The sequence below is a fragment of the Lissotriton vulgaris genome, chromosome 7 (genome assembly GCF_964263255.1).
Source record: "Lissotriton vulgaris chromosome 7, aLisVul1.2, whole genome shotgun sequence".
NCBI classification, from domain to species: Eukaryota; Metazoa; Chordata; class Amphibia; order Caudata; family Salamandridae; genus Lissotriton; species Lissotriton vulgaris.
The window spans coordinates 31,894,577-31,920,727 of NC_141695.1; the positions used below are offsets into that span (position 1 = coordinate 31,894,577).

The 26,151-nt window shown below is 46.7% G+C and overlaps 1 protein-coding gene across 2 annotated transcripts in view; it reads left to right on the forward strand.

The window, feature by feature from the left end:
• The window catches only part of KEL (Kell metallo-endopeptidase (Kell blood group)), a 554,418-nt gene that overhangs the window by 379,621 nt on the left and 148,646 nt on the right, over positions 1 to 26,151 (forward strand). For both annotated transcript variants that reach the window (XM_086929702.1, XM_086929703.1), the window contains exon 9: positions 3,868 to 3,994. In XM_086929702.1, the coding sequence (XP_086785828.1) occupies positions 3,868 to 3,994 (127 nt within the window). The remainder of the gene's footprint in view (positions 1 to 3,867; positions 3,995 to 26,151) is intronic.

Here is a 26,151-nt window from a genome sequence, read left to right on the forward strand (position 1 = left end):
AAATATCACAAAATAATTATAAAATTCCGAAATGTAGTTCCATGGAGAGTAAATGGAATGATTTGAAAAATCGCTGACTCTGCCCGACCATCTGGGCGTCTTTCGTATGCGCAGTTCACTCTCCTCTGCCTCAGGTTCTCACGGTAATTAATGGTTTACCGTGAGAACCTGAGGTCGGGCAGAGTCAGCGTTTTTTCAAATCATTCCATTTACTTTCCATGGAACTACATTTCGGAATTGATACGTATATTGCATGAGTTAAGCAATTCCCTTTGTTGTAATAAACCGTCCTACCATATTATTTCAAACTAAGAAGTGCGGAAGCTACCAGCTGTCTAGAAGCCAGCCAGATTTATAGAAGATCTCACGTGTACTACTATAGAAAATTGATCTACCTTTAAAACCGAATCACGTGTTGTGCCAAGAATTAGTACCCTATATATATCCTGTCTCTCCAAATCGGTCATCCTAGATGAAAATAGGATTCAAGAAATAAGAAATATTTGTTTTTACCGTCCCCTGATATCTTGAAGTAAACTGTAAGAAAAAGGTCCTGAGGAAGGTGGCCTAGAGCCGCCGAAACGCGCGTCGACCTGGTGCAGGGGTCTCAAATTGGAGCTTGAGACCCAAGAATTGGCGCTTAGATCTTGCCAACTTAGACTCAGTTCTTCCTTTTTCCTTTGTTGGTGTGGTTTGAATGAAGTATGGGTGTGAGGGTGTGAGTACCTTGAGTTTGTGTGCACGATATCAGGTGGTGTTTTCTTAAATATCTTGTGCTATATTACCTTGTATATATTTATAATTATTTTGTGATATTTGTGTGTATTTGTCAAAAATCATGTACTTTGAGAAAAAATATTCATAAAAAGTGTATTTATGATGAAATGTTTTTTATAAATTTAATATTAAGGAATTACATAAAATAAAAATAAAATAAGTGATAAAATAAAACATGTTTAGAATATTTCTGTCGCCTAGTTTAAATTAAAAGGATGCATACCATTATTTAAAGATTATGGCCATTGTTGGAACAAGTCGTACATAGTGCTGTTTTCCTCTTCCCCTCTGTTCCGTGGCCACACATTAACGTGTTTGAGGGGGTCCCATCCTACATGCTGCTCACAGGGAAGGTAGCCCCAAGGTGTCTTGGAACTTCCATCTGGCTCTGGATTTTTCTTTCTTGGAGGTCCCCCTTATCACACCTGAGGTCCCTGACTCAGTACACATGGCGGTGATGGAGGCGTGCTTTCAAGAGTGAGCCGCAGGGCTGCAACGCAGGTGTCAGACACCATGTGACATGTGAAACACTCCCTGGGCCTGAATGAAGGGCTGCAGGATGTTAGATGGCATCAGTGATAGCAAAGTGCTCTCACCCCTTCCAAGAGGTAAGGAGCTGCAAATAACCAGGGGTGTAATGGGACCTTGTTTGTACAAGGGGTAAGTAGACATATAGGCCTAGGAGAGAACCACGGTCAGCCAGGACATGTCTTGGAAAGCGGACCACCTAGAGGAGAAGACAGGCCAGAATTATACTTCCCCCACCCATTTGCAGCTTGGACCTACTGGGTATTAAGGCATTGTGAGATGCCCTTGGCCCTAATCCCAGCTAGTGGGCCAGTGGTGGACTCCTCCCATTAGTGTATCTTTGGTGACCTCAAACAGCTAAGTCCTTAAAAGGTCCACTGAGAGCAGTAAAGAGTTTTTGTGGAGATGTGGCTGGTTCCTGTCCTGTCTTCTCTATAGCATGGGACCCTCTGAAGCTGAAGACAGCCTTTTCAGAGGTGAACAGTTGTTATTGTGATCTATCTCAACTTTGAGGTTGGAAATGCCAAGAATACAAGTATTTTTAGAGTGGTGGCCCAGAAGATGGAGAAGAACCTGGAGCTCCTTGACGGCCGAGACATGGGTGTGGGAGCAGAGGCGGTAAAGATGTTCGTACTCTGAAGGCTATGATAACTGTAGAAACACCCAAAATATTGGTGTTCTCTTTCCTTAAACACTGCTACGGAAGCCATGTAGGATTTAGATGTGAAGACTGAAACCCTTGAGATCCAAGAAGAAGAATTATTATGGTGGTGCTGGGCGTCCCAGACTAGACGTTGTCAGCAGACGTACAAGACTGGCTAATGGATAATGTGACTTGGCTGGCAAGAATTGCAATGATGATGCACTAAGGGTCGAAGGAGTGTACAGGATGCCTGCAAGGGACAGAGGACTTCCTGACCTGACCAGTGTGTTAATGGTGGCTCAGACTGAATACTGGAGGGATAATTTCCTTTACATGGCAGTGCAGAAAAGGACAACAGTGGCAGGGGACTCCAGACTTCTTTTCATTCCTGTTCTCAGTGTTAGTGTCCTGGAGCTGAAGGTCAGAAAGGTTGTAGCCTTGTGGAGATGTACTTATAGCCCCATTGGGGTTTTCACTCCATCTACAGTGAAACACCAACATAAAAGATGTGCCTTTGTGAGGTGCACTCTTCCATCCAGAACCTTGTAGAGGATTTAAACTTGGACGTTGGGTATTTCAGGTCTCATTTTAGCTTTTTTGTTGTTGGGAGGTGGGGTTGTGAAGAATTAGGGGATGCCGGATTCAGGGATTGGAGGAGGGAACTACTTTCCGGAGGAGAGATAGTGTGGAGCTTGGGAGGGCTGGTACTTACATTACTTTCTGTTACTTTCGTTGTTTTCTCTATACTGTTCTTTCCTCTCCTTTGGACCTTTTGGGGAGATTTGGGGTGTTTGCTTTATGTGATGATTATATACTGTAATGTTTGTGAGGGTGCTGGTATGCAGTGCTGTCCATAGCAACTCTGGGGTCATCAGTCAGTCACTTACGTTCCTAAAACTCTTGTTTTATGCTATTATAAAAAAGATGCAATCCTAAATGCCTTAAACACTCCGGTCACTTTGTAAATTCCAAGCGGTTCATATTACTCCTGCATGATAGTTGGACATCTTACCGATGGCCCTGGACGGTGCTTGTTTTGTAGGTGGTACCCTGAGTACCATATGTGGTCTCTTTCGCAGGTATGAGGACCCATGAACCTCCATCCTCACCAGCATATTGCCAGCGTGCCCTTCTCTACTTAGATGAGCACAAGGTGTGGCCACAGAACCTCTGTGTGAGGCCCCACAGACCATGGTGTAAAGTAACGAGTCAAGAGCACATGCTTGCCGCCCACATTGAAATGAGAGACACAAAGTGTGTTGTGTGAATGTTTTGGCATCTGCCATAGCATGGTCACATGTGTCGGATGGCAGATCCAGTGAATGAACTATGCCACAGATGAGTGGTGAGTGATAACTTTGTGAGTTTTGAACAGTGGTCGGTGAGGAGGGGTCTTCACTGTGTCTAGTGCTCACCACCAACCCCTCCAGGAACACACGAGGTGCCCTTGAAGATGTACCATGAGGAGCAATGACCTACAACAGTGTGGGGTACAAAGCTCCCGCCGAAGCCTCGCGTTTTGATAGTGGTGACTGAAACAACAGAATTGTAAACAGATTCAAGCATCACTTCTCACCTGGTTGTTTCCTGGAGGTGGTCTGCATTGTTCCCTTTATAGCTTTTTCAGAGCTCTGTCATGGACATGTAGAATCCCTTTACTGACCATGGAAGGCTGTCAAGAGAGTCACTTAAATGCGACCCAGTAAAACTCTTTAGGGATATCGTTAACTGCAACTTTTCATCTTTGCTCTGTTTATTAGATTTCTCCTCCCTTCCCAACTGTATGATGATCTGGTATTTGGTTGGCTCAATCATGTCAACAATTTTTTGAAGCAACTGCTGATGCTCATAAAGCCCTGGAGCTGTTTGTGTGGGTTCTTGAAGTCACTGAAGAGTTGTGTTTTGCCTCCTTTCTGCAGCAGCTACTTGCAGGCTTACATGGTTCTCTGCTTGGTGCAGACCTTGACCCCAGCTCTGGACAAGAGGTTCCAGGGTGCCCGTCGCGAGCTCAACGTTGGCATTCAGAAATCAGAGGCTGACACCATGGTTAGTTATTTCTTGTATTAATTCAATGACCTGCGCTCAGGTATTTGTCATGCAATGTTGTATCACTCTGTGTACTAAACTGATAATCACACACCTGATGAGTGTTATGTCTTTTGTCCAGCCGGACAAGGAATTTATTTAACAATTCTCTTAATAAAACAGAATGAGTACATTACTAACAAGTGGGCACAGCCGTGGCCCACAACATTCAGACAAAACAACAAACAGAATGGCAAAAGGAGCAAAGCAAAAATATGTCTGTGTACTTGTAGTCAGTGTTACAGACAAAGATTGTTATAACCACACCATTGCATTTCACAATATTTTAAATGTCATATTGCATAAGGGGTTTTTTTGGTCACAGACAAAGATTGTTATAACCACACCATTGCATTTCACACCAGAACCCCACTATCTGCCACAGCGCCGTTAACTTCTGCATATCGAGCTATTACGCTCCCGATCCAGACGACTCTCCTCGCTGGACAAGGCAGTACCGATTCCTCCATTGTTAGCGGTATCCGCTGATCCGATGCATTGCCTGTTGAAATACGCAATTACGTTAAAAGGCAGTGTAATATTTAAAGGCAACAATGACTATAATCTTGTCCTGATGATGATGCCCCTCATTTAACTTAAGGCATCGAAACGTCGTCGACCAAAAAAAACCCTTATGCAATATGACATTTAAAATATTGTGAGATGCAATGGTGTGGTTATAACAATCTTTGTCTGTGACCAAAAAAATCCCTTATGCAAGGTCATCAGCAAACCGTGCCATACTTATCTCCAACATTGATGTGTGAGATACTTGACTTCCCCACTCATGGTAAATATAAAATACACGCCCTCCGCCAGGGATGATCTCTAGTCTTTTTTTGTAACAAGTGATGTGACTCCCCTCTATCTTTTTCTTAGGTGCCCCGTTACCTCACTTCACCCACACACTGTCCTGAGGAAGACCCCATTTGTAAGGCTTCTAATCCTGCCTACGCCTTCAAGGGGGTCGAAACTTCGATAACTGTTCAAATGCCAGTCTTACCTACAGTACTTGAATTGCTGAGTGTTTAAATGTTACATGGCATACCAGTACAGACATTATGTACTTTTACTCTTATGCTGTATTTGATTCATGTCCTCTGGCTTACTATTAACTTGTGACTGTAATTTTTGTGATTTGCACTCTCTTACTTCCCACCACCTCACCTCAATCACAACCATCCCCACCTTTATTCCCTGGGCACTGCAATGTCGCCAATTGTGTATTTAATTGTTATTAAGTTCCTTTCGGTTTGAAATAACCTGTGACCAATCTCAGTGTGATCAAGTAACACTCAGTTTTGAAATTTACTTTGATTCGCCTCGAGTTTTTGTTTCACACATTTGTCTTGATCACTACCACTTTTTGATGTTATAAATACTGGGATCACCCTTTTATATACTGTTCAATACCCAGGTCCCAGTGATTCCGGGTCTACTCTTTTTCTGTAAACTTGTGGCACTTAAAGGCAGAGGGAGAGGCACATAGAGAGAGAGGGAGAGAGAGACAGAGAGAGAGGGAGAGAGAGAGAGGGAGAGAGAGACAGAGAGAGAGGGAGAGAGAGAGAGCGAGAGAGAACGGGGAGAGGGAGAGAGAGAGAGAGAGAGAGAGGCACATAGAGAGATAGAGAGAGAGAGGAATGGACAGAGAGAGAGAGGCAGACAGAGAGAGGGAGGGAGAGAGAGAGAGGTGGAGGGGTGGATTGCTGCTAAGGGAGTGTTGTTCAGTGTCCCGGAGCAGATGCAGTGCTGTGGTTTAGAGCCGAAGATGCTTGTACAACATCACAGAGGGGGGGTGCATTCCTTACCGCATGTGGCGTACAGCGCCTGCTCACAACAAAAGAGGGCTCGTGGCACAGAAAGTCAGAGGGAGAGGTGACGTGCATGTGAAATGAGTGGGAAGAAACACTATTCCCAGGTCTGGCGCGCGCTCGTGTGCGTGTGTGTTTGTGTATGTGTGTGCGTGCACTCCCGTGCATACATGTGTGCCCTCGTGTGTGTGCACTAATGCGCGTGGTGTGTTTCGGTATGTGCGCGGGTGTGTGTGGCAGGTGGGGGGGAGTTGAAAAGCAGGCTTTTAGGACATACACTGCCTGATGTTCAGCGAATGTAAGAAAGAAAGGCACATACACTCCGGCGACACCGCATGCTGTAGTCATATACTCTCATACCTCTAAGGGTTCCTTGAAGCCCTCGTGCTTCAGCCACATGATGCTGAAGCATGAGGGCGTTGGGGCGCTCAGTCCCCTTGTGGAAATTCACGAAATTGATGTACATAAGCGGCGTTCATTTGTCTTTTCCCATTCCCCTCCCTGTGCGCACCATGAATGTCATGAGACGTTGACCGCATCATTCTGCCAGCAAAGGCCCATGCCTGTATGTACCTGACAGCCATTTTAGGCACCATGGCCTCTTTGCCCGCTCATTTGGAATCCCCGGCTTCCCTCCTGCACGCATTTGAACACCCCCACCCATTCTCGAATAACCCTCTCCCTCTGCGCGACCCTGCTCTGAGAAGTAACCCTCCTGCTTGACCCACGCACCCCCCATCTCCTCTTGAAGAAGCATCCTTCGCCTCAGCTGACATAACCCCCCCCAGCTGTACCTGACTGCCCCCGCTCTCTCATGCACGGGTCATAAGACCTCTCTCTCTGTGCGACTCTGTCCTTGGGAGTCACGCTCGCGCCTGACCAACACCTCCTTTCCTTTTATGAATACCCCTCTGTTGGTAAACTCTCCCTCTGCGCCTGATTGTCCACGCGGCATGAATACCTCTCCTTTGATGACCCCTTCCACCGAGTCCGATTGTCCACACAGGTCCGAGGCCATCGCCTAAGCCGGGAGATACAGTTTACTGCCCCTATTGTATGGAGTCGCTCCTCTTCAAAGGGCCCACTATTGATCCTGGCCTCCCCACCCCCTGGGATACGATCAGGCGCACACATCCTAAAGAATCGGCGGAACACTCAGCTGCGTGATAGCCCCCTCCTCTTATCAGCAGGTTGAGGACCTCTATTGTGGATGTATGTGGGGGTGGGATTGACACGAGGATTACGGGGATGTCTGTTCCTTGTTTCACAATGTCGTTATTGTAATAAGGACTGTTCGTAATGTATAAAAGGCGATGTCTCAGAGAACTTGTTAGAGCACCTCCCGAAAGACACTGTGTTTCGTGTCCGAAATGACAGGCTCTCCTCATGAGAAATAAAACTTTGTTCTTGTGATTCCTGCCTCCAGCGCCCGTCTCTTTATTTGGTAACTATTCAGAATGGGAACTAAGAGGCGACTTGCGCCAGCAGCCCGGGCATCGATAGTAATATGGGCTCACCTTTTTACAATTGGCGCCCAACGTGGGGCCCATCAGCGACATAGGGTCCGGTAAGAGAGGTCCAGACGATGGGGTGAACATCTAAATGATCGGAGTATACCTGCCTTGAGAGGACCCTCGTCCGGCTGCTGATTGAATGAACTTCACCGATTCCGAACGGACCTCTCTCGAGTGACCCACTGTCCTGACTGGGACCCCACAGGACTGCTGCGGTAAAATCATGGAGTAAGAGAACGATCGGGCGCTGGAAGGAGGAAGGCGAAGAACTGCCCACACGGTCCGGTCCGGGTAAGGTCGCGTAAATGCGACAAATTGTGAAATGATTGTTTGATTTGGATAATACTAGTATTACTCTTTTGTTGGTTCCTCTGGAGATTCACCGTCTGCAAACGGAGAAATAACAGGCTCTCCCTTTGCAAGCAGTGAAGGATAGGTAACGCAGACTTTTGTCCCCGTTGTAATCCGTCGTGCCTATCTTCCTCCCCCACTGTTTCCCGAACTGTTGTTCGTGGATTATTGTCTGGAGATTCTCTGTCTGCAAACAGGGAAGAACAAGGTCTCTCTTTGCAGGTAGCGAAAAGGTAGGTAACGCAAACCTTTAACACGTCGTACCTACTTATTCTCCCCACTCATTGTTTGATTGACCGAACATTGATTGTTCAAGATTGGTTCTTTTGAGGTATTCACCGCCTGCAAACAACGGAGAATAGAAATATTCTGTCTAGTCTTTGCCCGCCGTGATAAGATAGGTAGTGCAGACTTTTGTCCCCGTTGTAATCCGTCATGCCTATCTTCTCCCCACTGATTGGTAGCCTGTTTAGCCCGGACCGCTTATTAGAGATGAACCATCCAGCTCCACTGGAGGGCACACCTAATAAGGACATGTTCATTAAGTGTGGACTAGTCGCTATAGCTTATAATAGGTTATGGCATAAAAATATAAGAAAAAGAGTCGAGCGAAATCAGTAGGCCACTGATGAATTATCAACTTCGCTAAAAATAAAATAAGAAACGTTAGAAATAATCCGCAATAAGAAACATAAAAATGGCGAAGGAAGACAAGCTTGACACCAAGGCAGACACGAGGTAGATTAGGCTTCACCGCCCCTCACTGCTCCAAACATGTCTATCCCACCACGCCCAAATAACGGTAACATGAAATAGATACAAATCAGCAGATACCTACCCCCATTCCGGAAGCTCCCGAAATGCAACAGGTCCGCGGTTACGCCCATCCGGAAGGCGAGGCCTCAGCGCGTGCAGAGCAGGGCCTGGCTGGCCGCCATCGGAAGGGGAGGCTGTAGGGCAGACGGCCCGAAAATCGTAATGGTCTCCCCTTTTCCCCTCTTCTGCTGCCCTGCAGGCCACGGGGGGGGGATGTCTTGCTCCAGCCACCGACCCCCCCCCCCCCCTCTCTTGCCTGATCCGGCCATCATCGAAGACCGAAGCCAAGGCGAGGTCGGCAGCGCTTCTTTCCACTATAATGGCTGCGACAACACTTCTTTCTTTTCAATTATGTCTTGGACAACTCTGGAAAGTTGCAGGTAGTCCCGCCACAGCGGCAACCCTTGAGAGTTGCAGGTAGTCCCACCACAGCCGCAACCCTTGACAGTTGCAGGTAGTCCCGCCACAAAAAGGGGGGGGGATGTCTTGCTGCCTCCGACCCCCCCCCCATCTTCATCGCCTGGCACGGCCAATATCGAAGCACTGGAGCCGAAGAATGGCGCGGGGTCGCTGGAAGGGGGAGGCGGCGCGAACGAGCCTCCCCCACCTCCCTCCAGGTGGAGGCTTCCAGCGACACCCCAACGCTCCTGCTTAAAGAGGGTCCATATCAAAAAGCGGTTCTTTGCCCGGGACGGGCACACGTCCTGTGCTTTCTCTCCTCAACTTTGAAGATTCTATGAGAGCCGGGGGGCCCCGACCCCTCCGCATGGGCGCCCCCGTCCCCCTCGCTGGGAACCGCGACATCGGCGCACTCCTGCCATCGCCGACCTCAATTTTGAAATGACTAAAATCCTGCAAAGATACAGACTTGTTCAGTTCCGGTGGGACCCCAGTATGACCCGGTAGGAAAAATCGTTGCTTCCCTCCCCACTTTTTTGACTGATGGCTCATATCGCCAGTCTGTTGCCCTATTATGAAAAAACTTTTGAACTACCAACGGAAGGTTCTGGTCCTACTACGAGTCAGTGGAGGCAATCTGACTATACTGGGACTTGCCTGACCTCGCCCAAAATGGCGCCGATACAAAATGAGACTTTTAAAAAATCCTTGTTGCACCCTGATTGCTCAGCTTTGATGCTCCAAGATATGTACGCAGTTTTTGGACAATGAAAGTAGATAAGATGGATATTGATTATGTGCTGGGACGGTGAACTGATTTAGAGTGGGTACTAATTATGTGTTGGAAGCAATGAACTGTTATGAAATAGGCACTGATTGAGCATTTGGACAATGAATTGATATACGTTAGGTCTTGAGTAAATAGTAGGATAACGAGATGATATTATTGAAAGCTTGACACGCATTATACTTGCCCCTTAAGAAGGTTCGATACGATTTTCATTGCACTGCTGCACTTTGTGAAATAAATGGCCACCGACTTCGTTCCTCTTATGCACAGTTCCAGTCTGCTCCGTAGCCGGCCCACTGGGTTGTAGGCCCGTATTTGTGCGCCAACCTTTTCATTAAAATCTTTGAACACGCAAATATTATCGTAGCGTTTGTATTTATGAATGTTATTGAAATGTATGGCTACTGTCACCGACATAAGTAAAATACATGCAGTATGATTAAGGTTGAAGGTTAAAAAGGCCCGATACTTAGCAGCTACATTATGTGTCACAGGCAGCCGGAAAAGTGTTCTAGACGCCCCTAAACGATACCAAAGAAATGCCACTTGACCACCACCCTTGCACATGACCTAAAAGGCCACGACCAAGTGATTCATGTAGATATGCAGACCATCGATGATTATCTATCTAACACTACTGGTCCCTCTGGGCTTAAACGCCGAGATGGTAGAGAATGCACCCCGTGGAGATAGGTCGAGTATGTGGTAGGTAAAAACATTTTCGGATTTATGCGCGCTGATGTGTTTTGAATGCTGCCCCCACCCCCTTCTTTCTCCTCCCTTCTGCAGGTCACGTCGGAACATCGGTTGAAGTATGGAAGAGCGATGGTCGAACGACCGACAGAAGGAGAAAAAGGGGATCTGAGCATAGTACTTACGCTAACGAGTTTTGAAAGACGTAGACTTAGATATGACGGTTCCTCCTTAGAACGTAACGACTGGGAGGATGGACTGACATAAGAAACTTGACGGGTTAGTACTGTATGACAAAATTTGACTCGAACCAGCACGCCAGATAGTGCAACTATGACGTTTTACTAGATAGGGAAAGGACAAGGAAAAGTTCCGGGGTAAGGTTTACCTAGGCACCACCCGTCTGGAAAAGTAGGAATGATGTTGATGTTCAAAAATGTACCACCTCCTTCTCGCACTTTTATAGATATAGCTAAGCTGTCCGACTGTTCTCCCAATTAATGCCCTCCGTCGCCTCAGCCTGGAGAACCTTTCCGCCAAAGGGAGAAAAGGAAAAATGACTCAAAGATCCCACCGTGAGTAGTAGCCCAACCAGGTTAATTCCTGACCAACTGACCGAGGTGTAAGTATTGGCAACCGAGAACATTCACAGAGATAGCAAACGAGAGGAAAAGGAGGAAAGGTAAAAAGAGCTCAGCACGTAGATAAATAGGATACTAAAGATGCGCAGCATGCAGAAAGATCTTTTTGGCCAATAACTGTTTTATGTTTTGTCATGAACCTTTTTTGTATGAGATACATGTACTGTCTTTCTTTGAATGAGTTTGTGTGTATGTAATGTATGGGTTTATGTCTCCCCTCTGTTCGCGTCTCTGCGATACCTGACCCCTGCTGTTCTGTGTTGTGAGTGCACTAAAAGACCCATTGTTGTACACGTCTCTCTGTCTCTCTCTCTCCCTCTCTATCTCCCTATCTCCCTATCTCTCTCTCTCTCTCTCTCTCTCTCTCTCTCTCCCTACATGTCATACGTGTACCGAATGGCTCGTTTAGGTTGCGGACGACTCTCACTCTCTATGAGAGTCCCCCTGTTCCATCTTCCTTTTTGTGGTAAAATTGTGCCCCGCTGGCACCAGTCTGATTGGATACTTTTTTGAACGCAAAGGTGTTCAGCAAAATTGACAGAAACCAAAACGATTGTAACTTGCCATATTACTACCTCTCCTTTCCGCAAAATGAATGAACTCGAATTGGCTAAGAAAGAAAGGACAGGTAAGACGACTAAGGTCCCCTAATCTGGCCTTTTATAGGGGAACTATATGTCAATGGCACCCTATTTTTCAGTTCGTTAGAGACAAGCGCCAATGTCCAGATTGACCCCCAATGCCCAGATTGCCCCACCCCTTTTTCACTCAAGCGCGAATGCCCGAAGCGTCCCCGCCCCACCTGATTGACCCCAGCTGCTGTCCCCGATGCATAACTAATGACCATGACCAACTGTCGCCCCTCGAGAAAAACCTGTTTAACACTGTCCTTCGATGATTGCACCCCCGCTCTGCTTGAAAGAGTTAGCCAGCTCTAAAGGGAAATGTAAGACTGTTAAGGCTCGGGTTGGAAGGACGAGTCTCCCCTGAATGTTGCCAATTTTGGAGTCTTTGATGAAATGCTCAAGTAATAGGAGTCTGACCTCTGTCCATATGTGTCATGAATGAACGCCGATTAGACTTGGTGCAAACACAGTAGAAATACCCACATACTTACTTCATGGTAATAGACTTCTGACTATGACCAATGAGCATAACCACCAGGTGCTAGGATTGCGAGTGGAATTCAAATGTAAAAAATCTCTTCTCCTGCCAGTTCTCTAAAACTTGTTTTTACCCATTCAAAGATATACGATCATCGGAGGAGAAGGGTCGGACGTGGCGCACAGCCTGGCTGCAGATCATGAGACACATGCGACCTCGACCAAAGGTGGAGCCGCAGCGCAACAAGATACGGGACGAGGCAGCACTCTCAAACGCGGTGAACGAAAGGATGAAGGGCTGTCCTGAAGCTCTCTGTCCACTACCCCACGTGTGCCTGAAGCCTCCGTCCCCCTTTTCAAGCCCGATTGATGGGCCTGCTTGCTTGTTATCTTTTGCTCCCTTGGTCCCTTTGGTGTGTCCCAGGAAATCTGACCCCCACTCCGCCCTCACTCCCATCGACTATTGAACAACATACCCTCTTTTCCACGTGACTTTTTGCCGAAAGAGAGAACAGCATTTAGGTGGAAATGGGGTTATGCCACGGAAATATAGGTGCCAAGCATAAGGCGCCACTAAAAGGATTGGTTAGGGAACAGGGCTGTGGTCTAACAGCAGAGGACTGACCGCACCCTGCAACGCGTAAGGATGGATCCGAGCTGGACCTATAGCTCCACCGCCGGTGCTCAACAGCGCCAACGAAAGGACACGGACTAGAGCCTACCAGTGATGGCTCACTGCTAAAAAGACACTGTGACGAAGAGATCTTATTGGACTGAATTCCTCCCTCAACTACTTGGTCAAAATGTTCATTGGTCACCCTTTTTGAGAAAGTCAGAAGCATCTATGCTATGTAGTATGTTTGCAAACGCAATTTCCTACGTGCTGCATTCTGCCAATCACCTCAACTGTTCATGATTATATGCAATATGTTAGTATTGACAAATGCTATTTCATCAACCACACATGTTTATATGTACACCCATCAATTAGGAAATGAACTTGGTTATGTAAAAAGCGGCGACTGTGGAAATTCACGAAATTGATGTACATAAGCGGCGTTCATTTGTCTTTTCCCATTCCCCTCCCTGTGCGCACCATGAATGTCATGAGACGTTGACCGCATCATTCTGCCAGCAAAGGCCCATGCCCGTATGTACCTGACAGCCATTTTAGGCACCATGGCCTCTTTGCCCGCTCATTTGGAATCCCCGGCTTCCCTCCTGCACGCATTTGAACACCCCCACCCATTCTCGAATAACCCTCTCCCTCTGCGCGACCCTGCTCTGAGAAGTAACCCTCCTGCTTGACCCACGCACCCCCCATCTCCTCTTGAAGAAGCATCCTTCGCCTCAGCTGACATAACCCCCCCCAGCTGTACCTGACTGCCCCCGCTCTCTCATGCACGGGTCATAAGACCTCTCTCTCTGTGCGACTCTGTCCTTGGGAGTCACGCTCGCGCCTGACCAACACCTCCTTTCCTTTTATGAATACCCCTCTGTTGGTAAACTCTCCCTCTGCGCCTGATTGTCCACGCGGCATGAATACCTCTCCTTTGATGACCCCTTCCACCGAGTCCGATTGTCCACACAGGTCCGAGGCCATCGCCTAAGCCGGGAGATACAGTTTACTGCCCCTATTGTATGGAGTCGCTCCTCTTCAAAGGGCCCACTATTGATCCTGGCCTCCCCACCCCCTGGGATACGATCAGGCGCACACATCCTAAAGAATCGGCGGAACACTCTGCTGCGTGATAGCCCCCTCCTCTTATCAGCAGGTTGAGGACCTCTATTGTGGATGTATGTGGGGGTGGTATTGACACGAGGATTACGGGGATGTCTGTTCCTTGTTTCACAATGTCGTTATTGTAATAAGGACTGTTCGTAATGTATAAAAGGCGATGTCTCAGAGAACTTGTTAGAGCACCTCCCGAAAGACACTGTGTTTCGTGTCCGAAATGACAGGCTCTCCTCATGAGAAATAAAACTTTGTTCTTGTGATTCCTGCCTCCAGCGCCCGTCTCTTTATTTGGTAACTATTCAGAATGGGAACTAAGAGGCGACTTGCGCCAGCAGCCCGGGCATCGATAGTAATATGGGCTCACCTTTTTACACCCTGGGGTGCTCAGTCCCCTGTGGTGCCCTGGGCAGTGGTACATCACACCTCCGAAGCTGCTCCCGCAGCCTTCACACCTATGGAAACAAGCTGGGCCAAGGGCAGGCTGTGATGTTGTATATGTAAATGTAAATGTAAATTGATACTTGTATAGTGCACTGCTCACCCGCAAGGTTCTCAAGGCGCTTGTACGAATACCGCTGTGGAACCCATCCTGGTTTTCCCTGTGAGGCATCCACTCCTGGGCACCCCCAAAGTGGAGTCCAGGCATCCTTAGCGTTGTGGGGGCTGTTGTGGAGATTTAGCAAGCTATTGCCCAGAGTTGCAGAGTGGGACTCCATGATTGGAATAGGCACCGAGGCGAGAATGATCAGGTCCGTGGAATTTTGAGCCCAAGACCCGCCGAGGCGGGGAATTGAACCCTGGTCCCGGGCTAGACCTCTTCATCAGGGTCTGCCGCTCTAACCATTGAGCCACACTTCTCCACTGTATCCATGACAACCATCACCCCTGCTCGACCTGAGGCTCTCTGACTGCCTGGAGCGTGTGCCTGCTGCAGACTTCGAGATGCGCTGGGGCAGAGTGACCGAGCAGAGCACCTCGGAGAAATATCAGAGCGAAGGATTCATGTGTGACATTTCGTAAAGGTGCGGGGATGAGGGATGGAACACTAGTATGCGTTAGACTAACCCACGATGCGTGGCACTTAGCCAGGGCCTATTGGAAGCATCCCAAAGACTCCATTTATAAATGGGATTTATAATTTATCAACCTTGCTATGAGCTTTATTCTTAGAAAAGCAAATAGTGTCCTTCATTACATATTGTGCAGGCATCTATATATGAATTTTGCAGGGGACGGCTACGTTCTGAAAGATATATAAAATGTCAGGAGGAGCTCAATCCTTAGCCCTTTATTATTTAACATTTATGTTAAACCCTTGGCAACCATAGTTTAACAGGCTGGGCTAACCCTGTTTTCCTACGCAGATGACACCCAGATTGTCTTCTCCCTATCAGGGAGAGACGAGAACAATATCTCCGCACTCAAGTCGGGCCTCACTCTTGTGGCCGACTGGATGCGGAGAAACTGTCTCAAACTGAATGGGGAGAAGACCGAGGTGGTCATCTTGGGTTGGAATAAACATCTCTGGGGTCCCCGCCATTGGCCCATCGAACTGGGTAATGCGCCAACACCTTCTACTGCAGTTTGTAACCTGGGTGTCATTATTGACGACAGGTTAACTATGAGACAACAGGCCAATAAGGTTGCGGTCATTTGCTTTTCCATGCTGCGGTGGCTTCATAAGATTCTGTGGATGCTCCCTCTCTCCTCCTGCAGAACCGTAGTCCAGGCGCTTGTAACATCGCACCTGGACTATGGCAACATTCTCTACTTGGGCGCAGATAAAGCCACCTTACATGTGCTGCAGGTTGTGCAAAATGCGGCTGCGCGCCTGCTAAAAAACATCCCTATACGCACTTCAGCCAATGCCGCCTTGCGTGACCTTCACTGGCTGAGCATCCCTGAACGTGTTAAATTCAAGGCACTCTGTTACATGTTCAAGGTCAAGCAGGGCAGCGCCCCAGCCTATATCCAAGGGCTGATAACACCCTACAGACCCCTGCGCTCACTAAGGTCATCGGACACGGGTAACTTCGCAGTGCCAAAATGGAAGTTGACCTTAAATGGGAGGCCGTTCCTTTTCTACTCTGGGCCCCAAATATTGGAACTCCCTCCCACTGGCATTAAAATCAGAGACCAACCTACTCCGCTTCCGTAAGGCTCTGAAGACTTTGCTTTTTACTCAGCGTGGCCAATAGTCGGTTGTGGCTTCAAGTCAGGTGATATACTCTCCTTTCTTCTATAGTCTATCCCTGGCGCCGGGAAACCCATTGTGGGTAGCTGTGCGCAATATAAGCTTAAATAAATAAAAATAAAATAAATAAATTCCTATTTAGGATGTTTATGCTGACCGAGACGTACACCCAGGGGTGCAGACATTGCCAATGGCGAAAGGCTTGCTTAATAATTTTATAGACTTGTAGATTAGTGCTTGTAGGGGTATTTACATTATGTGTGATGACAATGCTGGGGGATGTCAACTGTTTTGATCCAATGTAAACGGAAGTGATACATAGTCACTTTCCCCAAATAGTATAATGAAATGGTATGATGGTATGAACCTCTGCCCAGTGCTGTAGCTCCTGAAATAATACTCCTGCAAAGTATTTGCTGTAATTGTCTATTAGAGCCGGCAGGCGGTAGATCCTAGGGTCCCCTTTGTCTCCTCCCTTAAAAATTGGTGAGAGGATCGAACCCTGCGAGGAAGGGGTGCCGTTAATCTGCATAATGGTGGAAAAAAAGTGGAGTTGGTTGAGGAGTCAAGAAGGATGGGTCGTCTTTGTATTTGGCTGGTGGGATTAGGTTCGGACCCGGGGCCCCTTCTCTGCGGCCCATTGCTATTTGCTTCTGAAATGTACATGTGGTGACGGTCGCTCTCCGTATGCAGATTTGGCAGTATTTTTGCAGGCTCTGAAACATCTGCTTGGGCACTGGTTTGTTCCAGTTGAGTATCAGGATTGAAGTGGTCAAACAAGAGCTGGTGCCAGGTTGCCTCTGCTGTGTCAAAGAATGCCACGCGTGGGAGAGGCCTGCTGACTCCATTCATCGTCCGCCAGACGTTTGCGGAGTTGTTTGTCTCGATGTCGTACAGCAGCTCCCTTAGGTTCACCCTGTTGTTCCTTTGTAACAGTTTTCTTGCCTCCCCAAGAGTGTGCAGTATTACAGAATCCATTGGTGACCTTTTGAGATCTCTCCAGAGCAGGTTTGACCACCCTTCGGTTCTTCAAGTTGAGATGCCATTCCCCCGTTCTTGGAGGGAAACGACGTTGTGCACTTCATGCTTTTTTTTTTTAGCAAGGACTGGCTTTGCAAGCTGATTTGCACATTTTGTAGTCAACCTTTTTCTAGCTTGTCACTGGGGGGCATATTACCAAGGCAGCGCTATAAAATTAATGCCACTTTTGCGGCCGTTTTCGGCAGGAAAGCAGCAATGATTTTCCCACCTTATCAGCAAAGACACGCTATCGAGTGTTTTGCTGATTTAGCACCCCTTACAACAACGCCCAGCTTTGCATCTCTAATGAGATGCAAAGTGGGCGTTCTGTGCCAAAATAACTGGAGAAATGTGTCTAACCGACATTTCTCCAATTATCAAACTGCACGCAAACAAGCAGAGCGTTAAGAAAAGTAGCGCTAACCACAGTTAAAGCTACTTTCCTAATGCCTGCTTGTAACCTGACATGTAATCCAATGGGAGGTGGATTACATGGCTAAGATCACTGTTGTAAATCAAATAGGCAGAATACCAGATAAAGTTGAAACGACCATTTAGGTAGTTTATTGAAGAAGTAAGTAGAAAGCAATCCACCTCCCAGCTGACCCAACTCGTAACTGACAAGAGATAGAATTTACACGGGTCAACCAAGAACTTAGAACAACATGGGAGTCTAGAACAGTATGGGAAAAGGACACAAAGGAAGGGCTATAAAGGAAGAGGAATAAAATACATTTACAACACATCTTACCCCTTTAACATTGCAATAAAACAAAATTAACAATAGCAAAAAATAGATAAATACATAAAGAAGAAGGTAACCACAAATGATATGGTTAACACAAATAATCATTTAAATAAATAGGAGGTCTACGAGTTCTAGAAATCCTAACGACAGGAGATACCTGAACTGGTGAAGAATGAGTACGCTGACTCTCATCAAAAGCATCACCACCACCTTCCTCCCTGCGAACAGTGGCAGGACAAGACACTGATTCCTCAGACGTAGACAACATGTAACCAGAAGTTGAAGATAACTCAGGCTCACTCACACAAGGAAAAGAAGCATGTTCAGACTTATTAGAACAAGAAGGAAGCCCTATTTTCTGAAACAAAGCTACACTACGAAGATTCCATTTTTCTCCATTCTCTAAAACAACATAATTTGGAAAATAAAGTTTTACTTTGTAAGGACCTTTAAACTTGTTAAGACCTTTTGCTACTCTTCCTAGTTTAACCTTTACCAAATCACCAGGAGAAATAGTACACTCAGAATTACTCAGCTGATCAGCATCAGAACAATCAACAATTTTATTCTTCAACCAAGAGGGATTCAACTTAGTACCTGGACGCCTACCCCTCATCAATTCAAAAGGAGATTTGCCATTGGAGTCATGTGGGGTGGTACGATAAGCCCATACCATGTCACGAACCAAAATATCAGAAAAATCACCTGATGCCAACGACATTTGAATGATTCTCTTAACAACTCTGTTGACTCTCTCACAAACGCCGTTGGCTTGGGGATTATACAAAGTGGTTTGGTGGTGTGTGATACCACAATTACACAAAAAGTCACGCATGTCATGTGACGTGAGTTGAGTCCCATTATCGGTAATCAAAATAAAAGGACAACCCTCCTCTTGAAGTATGTCAGACTGAAACTTAATTGTAGATTCAGTTGTTATGTCTCTAACAAATTTTACAGTAAGCCACTTAGAAAACAAATCAATTACCACAATAGCAAAATGCTGATCAAAAGGTAACTCAGACATAGGCCCTATAAAATCAAGAGAAATACTATGCCACGGTTGTTGTGGAACAAATATACTATTGCTAGTGTGATTAGCTGCTAATTTAAGCCTCTTTTCGCTATTCTTACACAAAGAACAATTCTGAACCCAAGAAGAAACTTGAGCATCTAGGGCTGGCCACCAGAAATCCGCTTTAACCCTACGCTGTGTAAAAGTCTGTCCAAGATGCCCCTCATGTGCTAACGCAATCAACTTAGATCTAATAGAATCAGGAGGAATACATTTGTCTCCTCGCATAAGGAAGTCGTCACCAGAAAGAGACAATTCATCAATGATTTTAATATAAGGACGAACAGACGCATGGACACAACTCTCGCGTAGAACACCCAATTTGACCATATTCATTACAGTCTTCAAAACACTATCCTTAGACATAGCAGAAGACCACTCTGTTTGATTAAAGGTACCCAAACCCAAAGCTAAAACATCTTTCACAAAAGCTATGGCAACATCGTCCTGTTTATGCAGTGCAATCTCATTGTCAAGCTCACCCTGGATAGAAAGTCTAGATAAACAATCTGCTTGTATGTTACGCCAGCCTTGAATAAAAGAAATATCGTATTGGTATTCTTGCAATCTAGAAGCAAGCCTAGCTAGTCTCAGAGAACCCTTACCGGAACTACCTGGAGAAAGAATACTTACAAGGGGTTTATGATCTGTCACAAGTTTAAAACGAGTACCCCACAAACAGGTCCTGAAATACTGCACGGCCCAATCAGATGCTAAGGCCTCTTTCTCAATCACCGAATAATTCTTCCCCGAAACAGACAAAGTGCGTGAGGCAAATGCAACAGTTCTTTCACCTTCCTCACATTTCTGCAAAAGCACAGCACCCAAACCTGTGGAACTGGCATCAGCCATAAGAGTGGAAAGACGTCTTACATCAAAAGGTGCCAACACTTTAGCTTCACACAACTCTTGTTTGATAGCATTAAAACATTCAGTATGGGACTCACCCCATACGAATTTTACACCTTTTTTAAAAAGCAACCTTACTTATCAGAAAACTTCTGCACAAATTTTGAATAAAATTCGATCAGACCCATAAAAGATCTAAGCTGATCTTTATCAACTGGGCAAGGTGCCAAACGTATAGCTTCCAATAATTTTTTTTTTAGGTTTGATACCATGGGCAGAAATTTCATAGCCCAAATATTCAAGCTGCTGTACCAAGAAAGAACACTTTTCCTTACGCAATGTCAAACCAGCCTTTTGAATTCTAAGCAAAACCTCCTTGAGAGAAGAATTATGGTCTTCAACAGTTTTGCCAAAAATCAAGATATCATCTTGAAAATAAACAGCCCTCTCCACACCTTTGAATAACTCCGTAACCATGCGCTGAAAAACACTGGCAGCCGATGTCAGACCAAACGGAAGCCGTGTAAATTGAAAAGTACCTTCAGAGGTAATGAAAGCAGTGAGAGATTTCGACTCATCATGGAGACGAATCTGGTGGTACTCACTCTTTAAATCAAGTTTAGTGAAGAATTTAGCACCATTCAGAGTAGAAATCAGCTCTCCAATGTTAGGAAGAGGAAAGGTATCTGCAATGACACACTTGTTAAGAGACCTTAATGGCGGCGTAAAGTTGTCATAAGGGGCTTGTAAATCTGCCCCATAGCATACTTTGCTCTTCATGGCAAAGGATCATTGGCCATCAGGCTTTCCTTTTAGTGTCGACCAGGCACTTAAGATCAGTTTGCCGAATGAAAGCTATAGTTCTAAAATATTTAAAGCAAATGGGGCACACTCCTTCTCTGTGGCAGCTGTCAAGGTAGGGAATACTCTGTCAAGCTACATTGTTGAGACAGAGTCTTTTGTCATCTTTCTACAACATTTATAAACCTTTCTCTTTGCATCCTAGGCCTCTATTCCCATGGATTTAATAGACTATTTGCATTTCTTTCTTTCTTTCTTTTCTTAGTTTTGTGGGTTCTGTATCGCCTTGTCTTTTCTCATCTCATTCTCTCTGATAGAGTTTTGTAATTCGTTGATACAGCGCTTTGATACCTTCAGGTTAAGAGTGCTTTATAAATCTCTTTTTCATTTCATTTCATTTCAGTTTCTGCATTGCCAGGTGCCTGAGACTCATTGACAGATTCCTGTTTCGAGCCCATGTCCTCAAGGGCCTCCTCCAAGGCTAGAGTGTTTTTTTGTTCTTGGTCAGGGGCTGAAGAGGATGATCTTTTTCTTGTGTTAAAGATGGGCTAGGCTGCCAAGTTGTGAGCATGAAAAAGATTCTTATTATGGCCCTTCTTTTTGTTTTGCTCTCTTGCATTTTGGCTCCCCATTCATTGTTTGAAGATCCCTGCCAGTCGGATGTATGCTGGTGAGTGGAACTGGCGTCTCCCCAGGACCCATTCCAGCTGGAACAACACTGAGATTCGAAGCTTCGCTACTACTACCCATGGGGCTTCCATGCTGCAGTTCCTCAGCCTCCAGTATAGTTACATCATTTGGAACACCACTGTACATCCCCTTGTTGTCATGAGTAGCTGCTGCTTCTTTCTGCGGTCGTCCTGTGCCTTTATAGGGCCACTCGTTACCCACGTCCATGATGTTGGCCAACAATTTCAACGTTTTCGCTGAAAGTGGGTCTGGTGGCTCAGTGGACTAAGGCATCCACTGCAGGGAACTGTGTTTGACCTCATACTCACAGGTTCAAATCCTGGTAGGTCCACTCAGCCTTTCATCCATCTGAGGTCGATAAAATGAGTACCATTGAGTTGGGTAACAATAAACATCTGTTATTCAGTGCCAAAATGTCTACGGGTGAACATGTGCTTTACAAATACACGTTATGTTATATTAGTGTGGATAACTTATCCAGGACAGGGGAACAGTTGCACCCACATCCTGGCCCCAGTGCATCGAACTGAATTCCTTTTATCGAGTTGTTTAGATTTGCGATCTTTTCATAAATTCCTGCGACGTACATTGCTAAAGTGTTCAGGAGGCTGATCTATATGTCCATTTTATTTGCCTGGAAGTTCAGTGTCTCCACTGAGTTCTGCCGGATTTCAAGCATGGTTGACCAAAGCTGCTCTTGGGGCCCTCGGGGTTCCTTGCTGCCGTTTGTAATGGAGCTTGGAATTGTTGGCACTTCGTTGCCGTACATGGCCAGCATATTTTCCCATTCCTTGTAGTGGGGATATGGGAGATGTGAGATCTTGGGAGTCTTCTTTCGGTTGGGTTGTTAGTTTACTGCTATTTCTGAAGTTGTTTGCATCGATTCTGGCCAGTTTCCGTAGGAGGCGTTGTCACTCCCTCCAGGCCCCTGACCATAATTGGGCTGGCATGGCAGGTTCCCTCTCCATTGGCCAAAGCTGCCTCAAACCCCGGTAAGTTGCTCTTTTTTTCATCTTCCTCAAGTTGTTTCCGTAGATGGGATAAAATCGTCCCCTCTCAGTGACGAGCTGAGCAACACTGTGAAGAGTCTACCTCTGCCGTTCGTTTAAGGTCTGTCTCCATGGTTGTCACCTCTGGCGTCTCAAGTAGCTCCTTGATGTACGGGACTGGAGAAGATTTTAGTAGCTGCCTCCTCAGCCTCACACTGAACCTCATGTTTTCGCTCCTTGGAGATGGGGCCTTGGTTCGCTCCTGGCAGCATTCTAAGCCCCCACCTGCCGGGTTGAAGACAAGTCCCTTTAATTGTGTTCAGCAATGGTGGAGCTTAAAGGAACAGGAAGCTGTAGGAAGCAGGCTCTGTATGTACTATACAAAAGTGAGGTATAGTGTGCACAGAGTCCAGTGGAACCCCAAAGGTAGGCAGAGGTAAAGTTAGATAGAACCTCACTCTCTATTTGTGGTAGTGTGGTCGAGCAGTAAGGCTGTATCAGAGGACAGTGTTAAGCATTTGTTGCACACACTCAGGCAGCAAATTAATTCACACACTCAAAGACTGAACTTCAGACCAATTGATAAAAATATTCTTTTAGGTATTTTATTTTCTAGAACCAAGAAAGCCTGGCACAGGTAAGCAATAAATACTTTACAGTTGTAATGCAACGGAAATACAGTTTGAGTGATACTTGTATATGCACTTTGGTTTCATTTACAGTATGGATGCCGAGAAATGCAATACTTAGTAAATGCAGTACATAGACTTGAATGGGCTTTTTAGTAAAATAGCAGGTATCTTACTTTTGCGATTACTAGGCTTACACAGGGTAGGATACCTAGATTCTAATCTGGGTCATTTCCTGAAAACAGGAAAGTAAAATCGTTTTTGTTAGATTAGGCAATTTTAAAGAAATTCTTTAGTTTCTCAACCTCCACACTTAGAAACTTTTGACAGAAAATCAGTCAATGTTATCCTATTGAGAAAATAGTGTTATCGGTTTTGAGGTAAGTATTTGGTAGTGGGAGTTGAGATTCTGTGAGTAGACTCAGGGGTCCCCCGGGGTCAAGGATGCACTCTAGTTACACCCTCAGCGGCACTAGGGTGGCCGGTTGCAGAATACTGAGGCCCAATGTTATCCAACGTGGGATAGGGGGCCTCTGGTTGGTGGCTTGGCCACTTGGTTGTGGGAGCAAAGCTCCTGGACTTTAGTGCAGGGCAAATGGGGAAACAAAGTAGCACCCTCAGCGGCACTAGGGCAGCCGGGTGCAGAGTGCTGTTTCGACGTCGGACGCCCTGTTGTTTTCAATGGAGAACCTCCGGTTTGGAAAGACACTACAGGCTTGGGGACGATGGTATTCTGGGTGCAACCACCACTTCGAGAGGTAAGTTAGGAAGTTAGGGGTTGGTTAGGCACTGTCGGTTTGGGTACACAAGGCTGTGGGGTGTGGGGTGCAGGGGTGCGGCGGGATCATCTTACCAGCTCCTGGTCGCAGTTAGGGTGGCTTTCTGGATTTAGGGAGCAGGCGTCGGCTGGAGGCTTGAGGCAGGCCAGGGGTCACCGGATCTCGGGTCAGGATCAACAGGGTGTAATGAAGTAAACCAAGATCACCACACAGGGTGACCTCCTTGTGGTGTTTGCCCAATCGAGCTCGGCCCGTGGACGGCGGGTGCAGAGTGGGGCGAATCCGCTGTGTCCGGCCAGAGGTTGCAGATGAACAAAACCGGTGTTCACGGGAGATAACATCTTTGTGCTTGAAGGCACGCAGGTCCTCCAGGGTTTTTGAGGTTACTGGCTTCAGGACACACCAAGATTTTGCAGGAGCAGGTTCGAGAGGGAGATAGGCGGTAGGTCAGGGGCCAAGTCAGTGGGCGTCTTCCTCTTGTTAGCTGCTGTATGGCTGTTCGGTCCTTCTTCTTCTTCTTGAAGGTTCTTGTCTGAGGAAGCAAGGTTCAGGGGTGCCCATAAACACTAGATTTAGGGGCATTACAGGTAGGTAAGAGGCAGGGGCCAATGGATCCCTTCTCTGGGGTTGGTAAACCCCCTATCATGCACCCTTCAGTGGGAGGGGGGCATTAACCTGTCCCTGGTTGGCTGAGTCACCCCATCTTCAAGACGGCGTGGACTGAATGTTGTGCTTTACCTTGCCTCCTCCACCTGAGGGATGGAGTTGGCAGAGGTAGGCACACCTCTCTTTCTCACTTGTTTTTCCTGCCGGTTCTCCCACCCAAAGTGGGGGTCAGACCCGGTGGGGAACAGTTGCTAAGAGCAGCAAGAGTCCAGGGTAAGCTCACAAAGGTGGCAAGCCTTTGACGCTTCCCCTTCCTGAACCCTGCCCAACCTGGGGGAGAAGGCTTGGCACCACTTGCACTACTTTGCATTATTTCAAGCCCCAGAGAGCAGAAGGCTCTCGACCCATGGGTCAATAAACATGTCTGATGATGGCAGCTGAAAGCAGCCACTCAGCCTGGACACTAGTGGTGGGATCGTTTTCAGGGGGCATCTCTAAAATGCCCTCTGTGTGTATTTGTAATTGAATACCACACTGGCATCAGTGTGGGTTTAATGTGCTGAGAACTTTGATACCAAACTTCTCAGTTTTCAGTGTAGCCATTATGATGTTGTGGAGTTCGTAATGACAAACTCCCAGCACCATATACTCTTAATGGCAGCACTGCACTTACAATGTCTAAGAATGGACTTATACACTGTAGGGGTACAGGGCTCATCCACCTCTACCCTCACCACTGGTATAGTGCACCCAGCTAGAGGGTTGAGTGATCTATGCCAGGGCAGTGGGTTGTAGGCATGACACACAGGGATGTGTGCCATGTCGACTCTTCACTTTGTTCTGCACCAAGACACACAGCCTGCAAAGGCAGTGTGTGAGTGTAAGGGTACCGGATCTCTAAGGGTGGCACAATAAGTGCTGCAGCACATAGAGGCCTTCTCTGGTCACAGTGCCCTGGGTACCTGTGGTACCATTTACCAGTGGCTGACCTGTAAAACAGAGGATGCGTGGCTAGCCCACTGTTGTGGGACTTGACTGCTTTGGTTGGCAATCTGGGGCTGACCAAAGCAGTCATGTGCACTCTCCCTTTTCTCTAGGTAGGCTGCATGCAGCCTACATAGAGAAAATGGTCTCCTACAGGCGCCGACTGGGCGCCGTCCGCACCAATCACAACACTGCATTGCAGAGTTGTGAATGGCTTAGGGGAGGGGAGGGGAATGCCTGTGGAGAAAGAACGCAGACCCGGCCAGGAGCAGCAGGAGCTGAGGCGGCGTCGGTGTCCCGGGGAAAGGGAAGGTTTTTTCATTGTAACACGCGCGAACCCCCAACCAACCCGCACGCCTCCCCCATGCTCGCCACTGCTGCATAAAATAATATGTAAATAGTTTGATCCCAGACAGTTGCATATATCAATCAACAATTGATAACGTTTCAGTTCCGTTGCTAAATGCATTGAAAGAAAACTGAAAAGTTGCTGAATGCAAACAGAAGCGCTCTGAAGCACGTGAACAGAGCTATAACGTTTGGCAACATTTGGTGCCAGCACGGATGTTCCAGCTTCCATTTATGTTTTACAGCTGACAGACGTGATAAAGTCTCAATGGCCATGTGTAACAGCATAGACATTCACTGCCTGAAAGAAAAAGCTCGGATTTGCACCGAGGCTAATAAGCTACGACATTAGCGTAGTTTAAGAGAGAGGATTTTTATAACCATTTTTACAGAAACATGAATCTGTGACTCGTGCTCTACTATCAGGGCGCGTTCTCAGACGGTCTCCTATTGGAAAATGCCGTTATGCAAATTGCCTGTTGTAAAGATGGCACTTTCTTCAGTACCAGAACTGTTCACAGTCATTCACTGGGAGATGCTTGTCGTATTC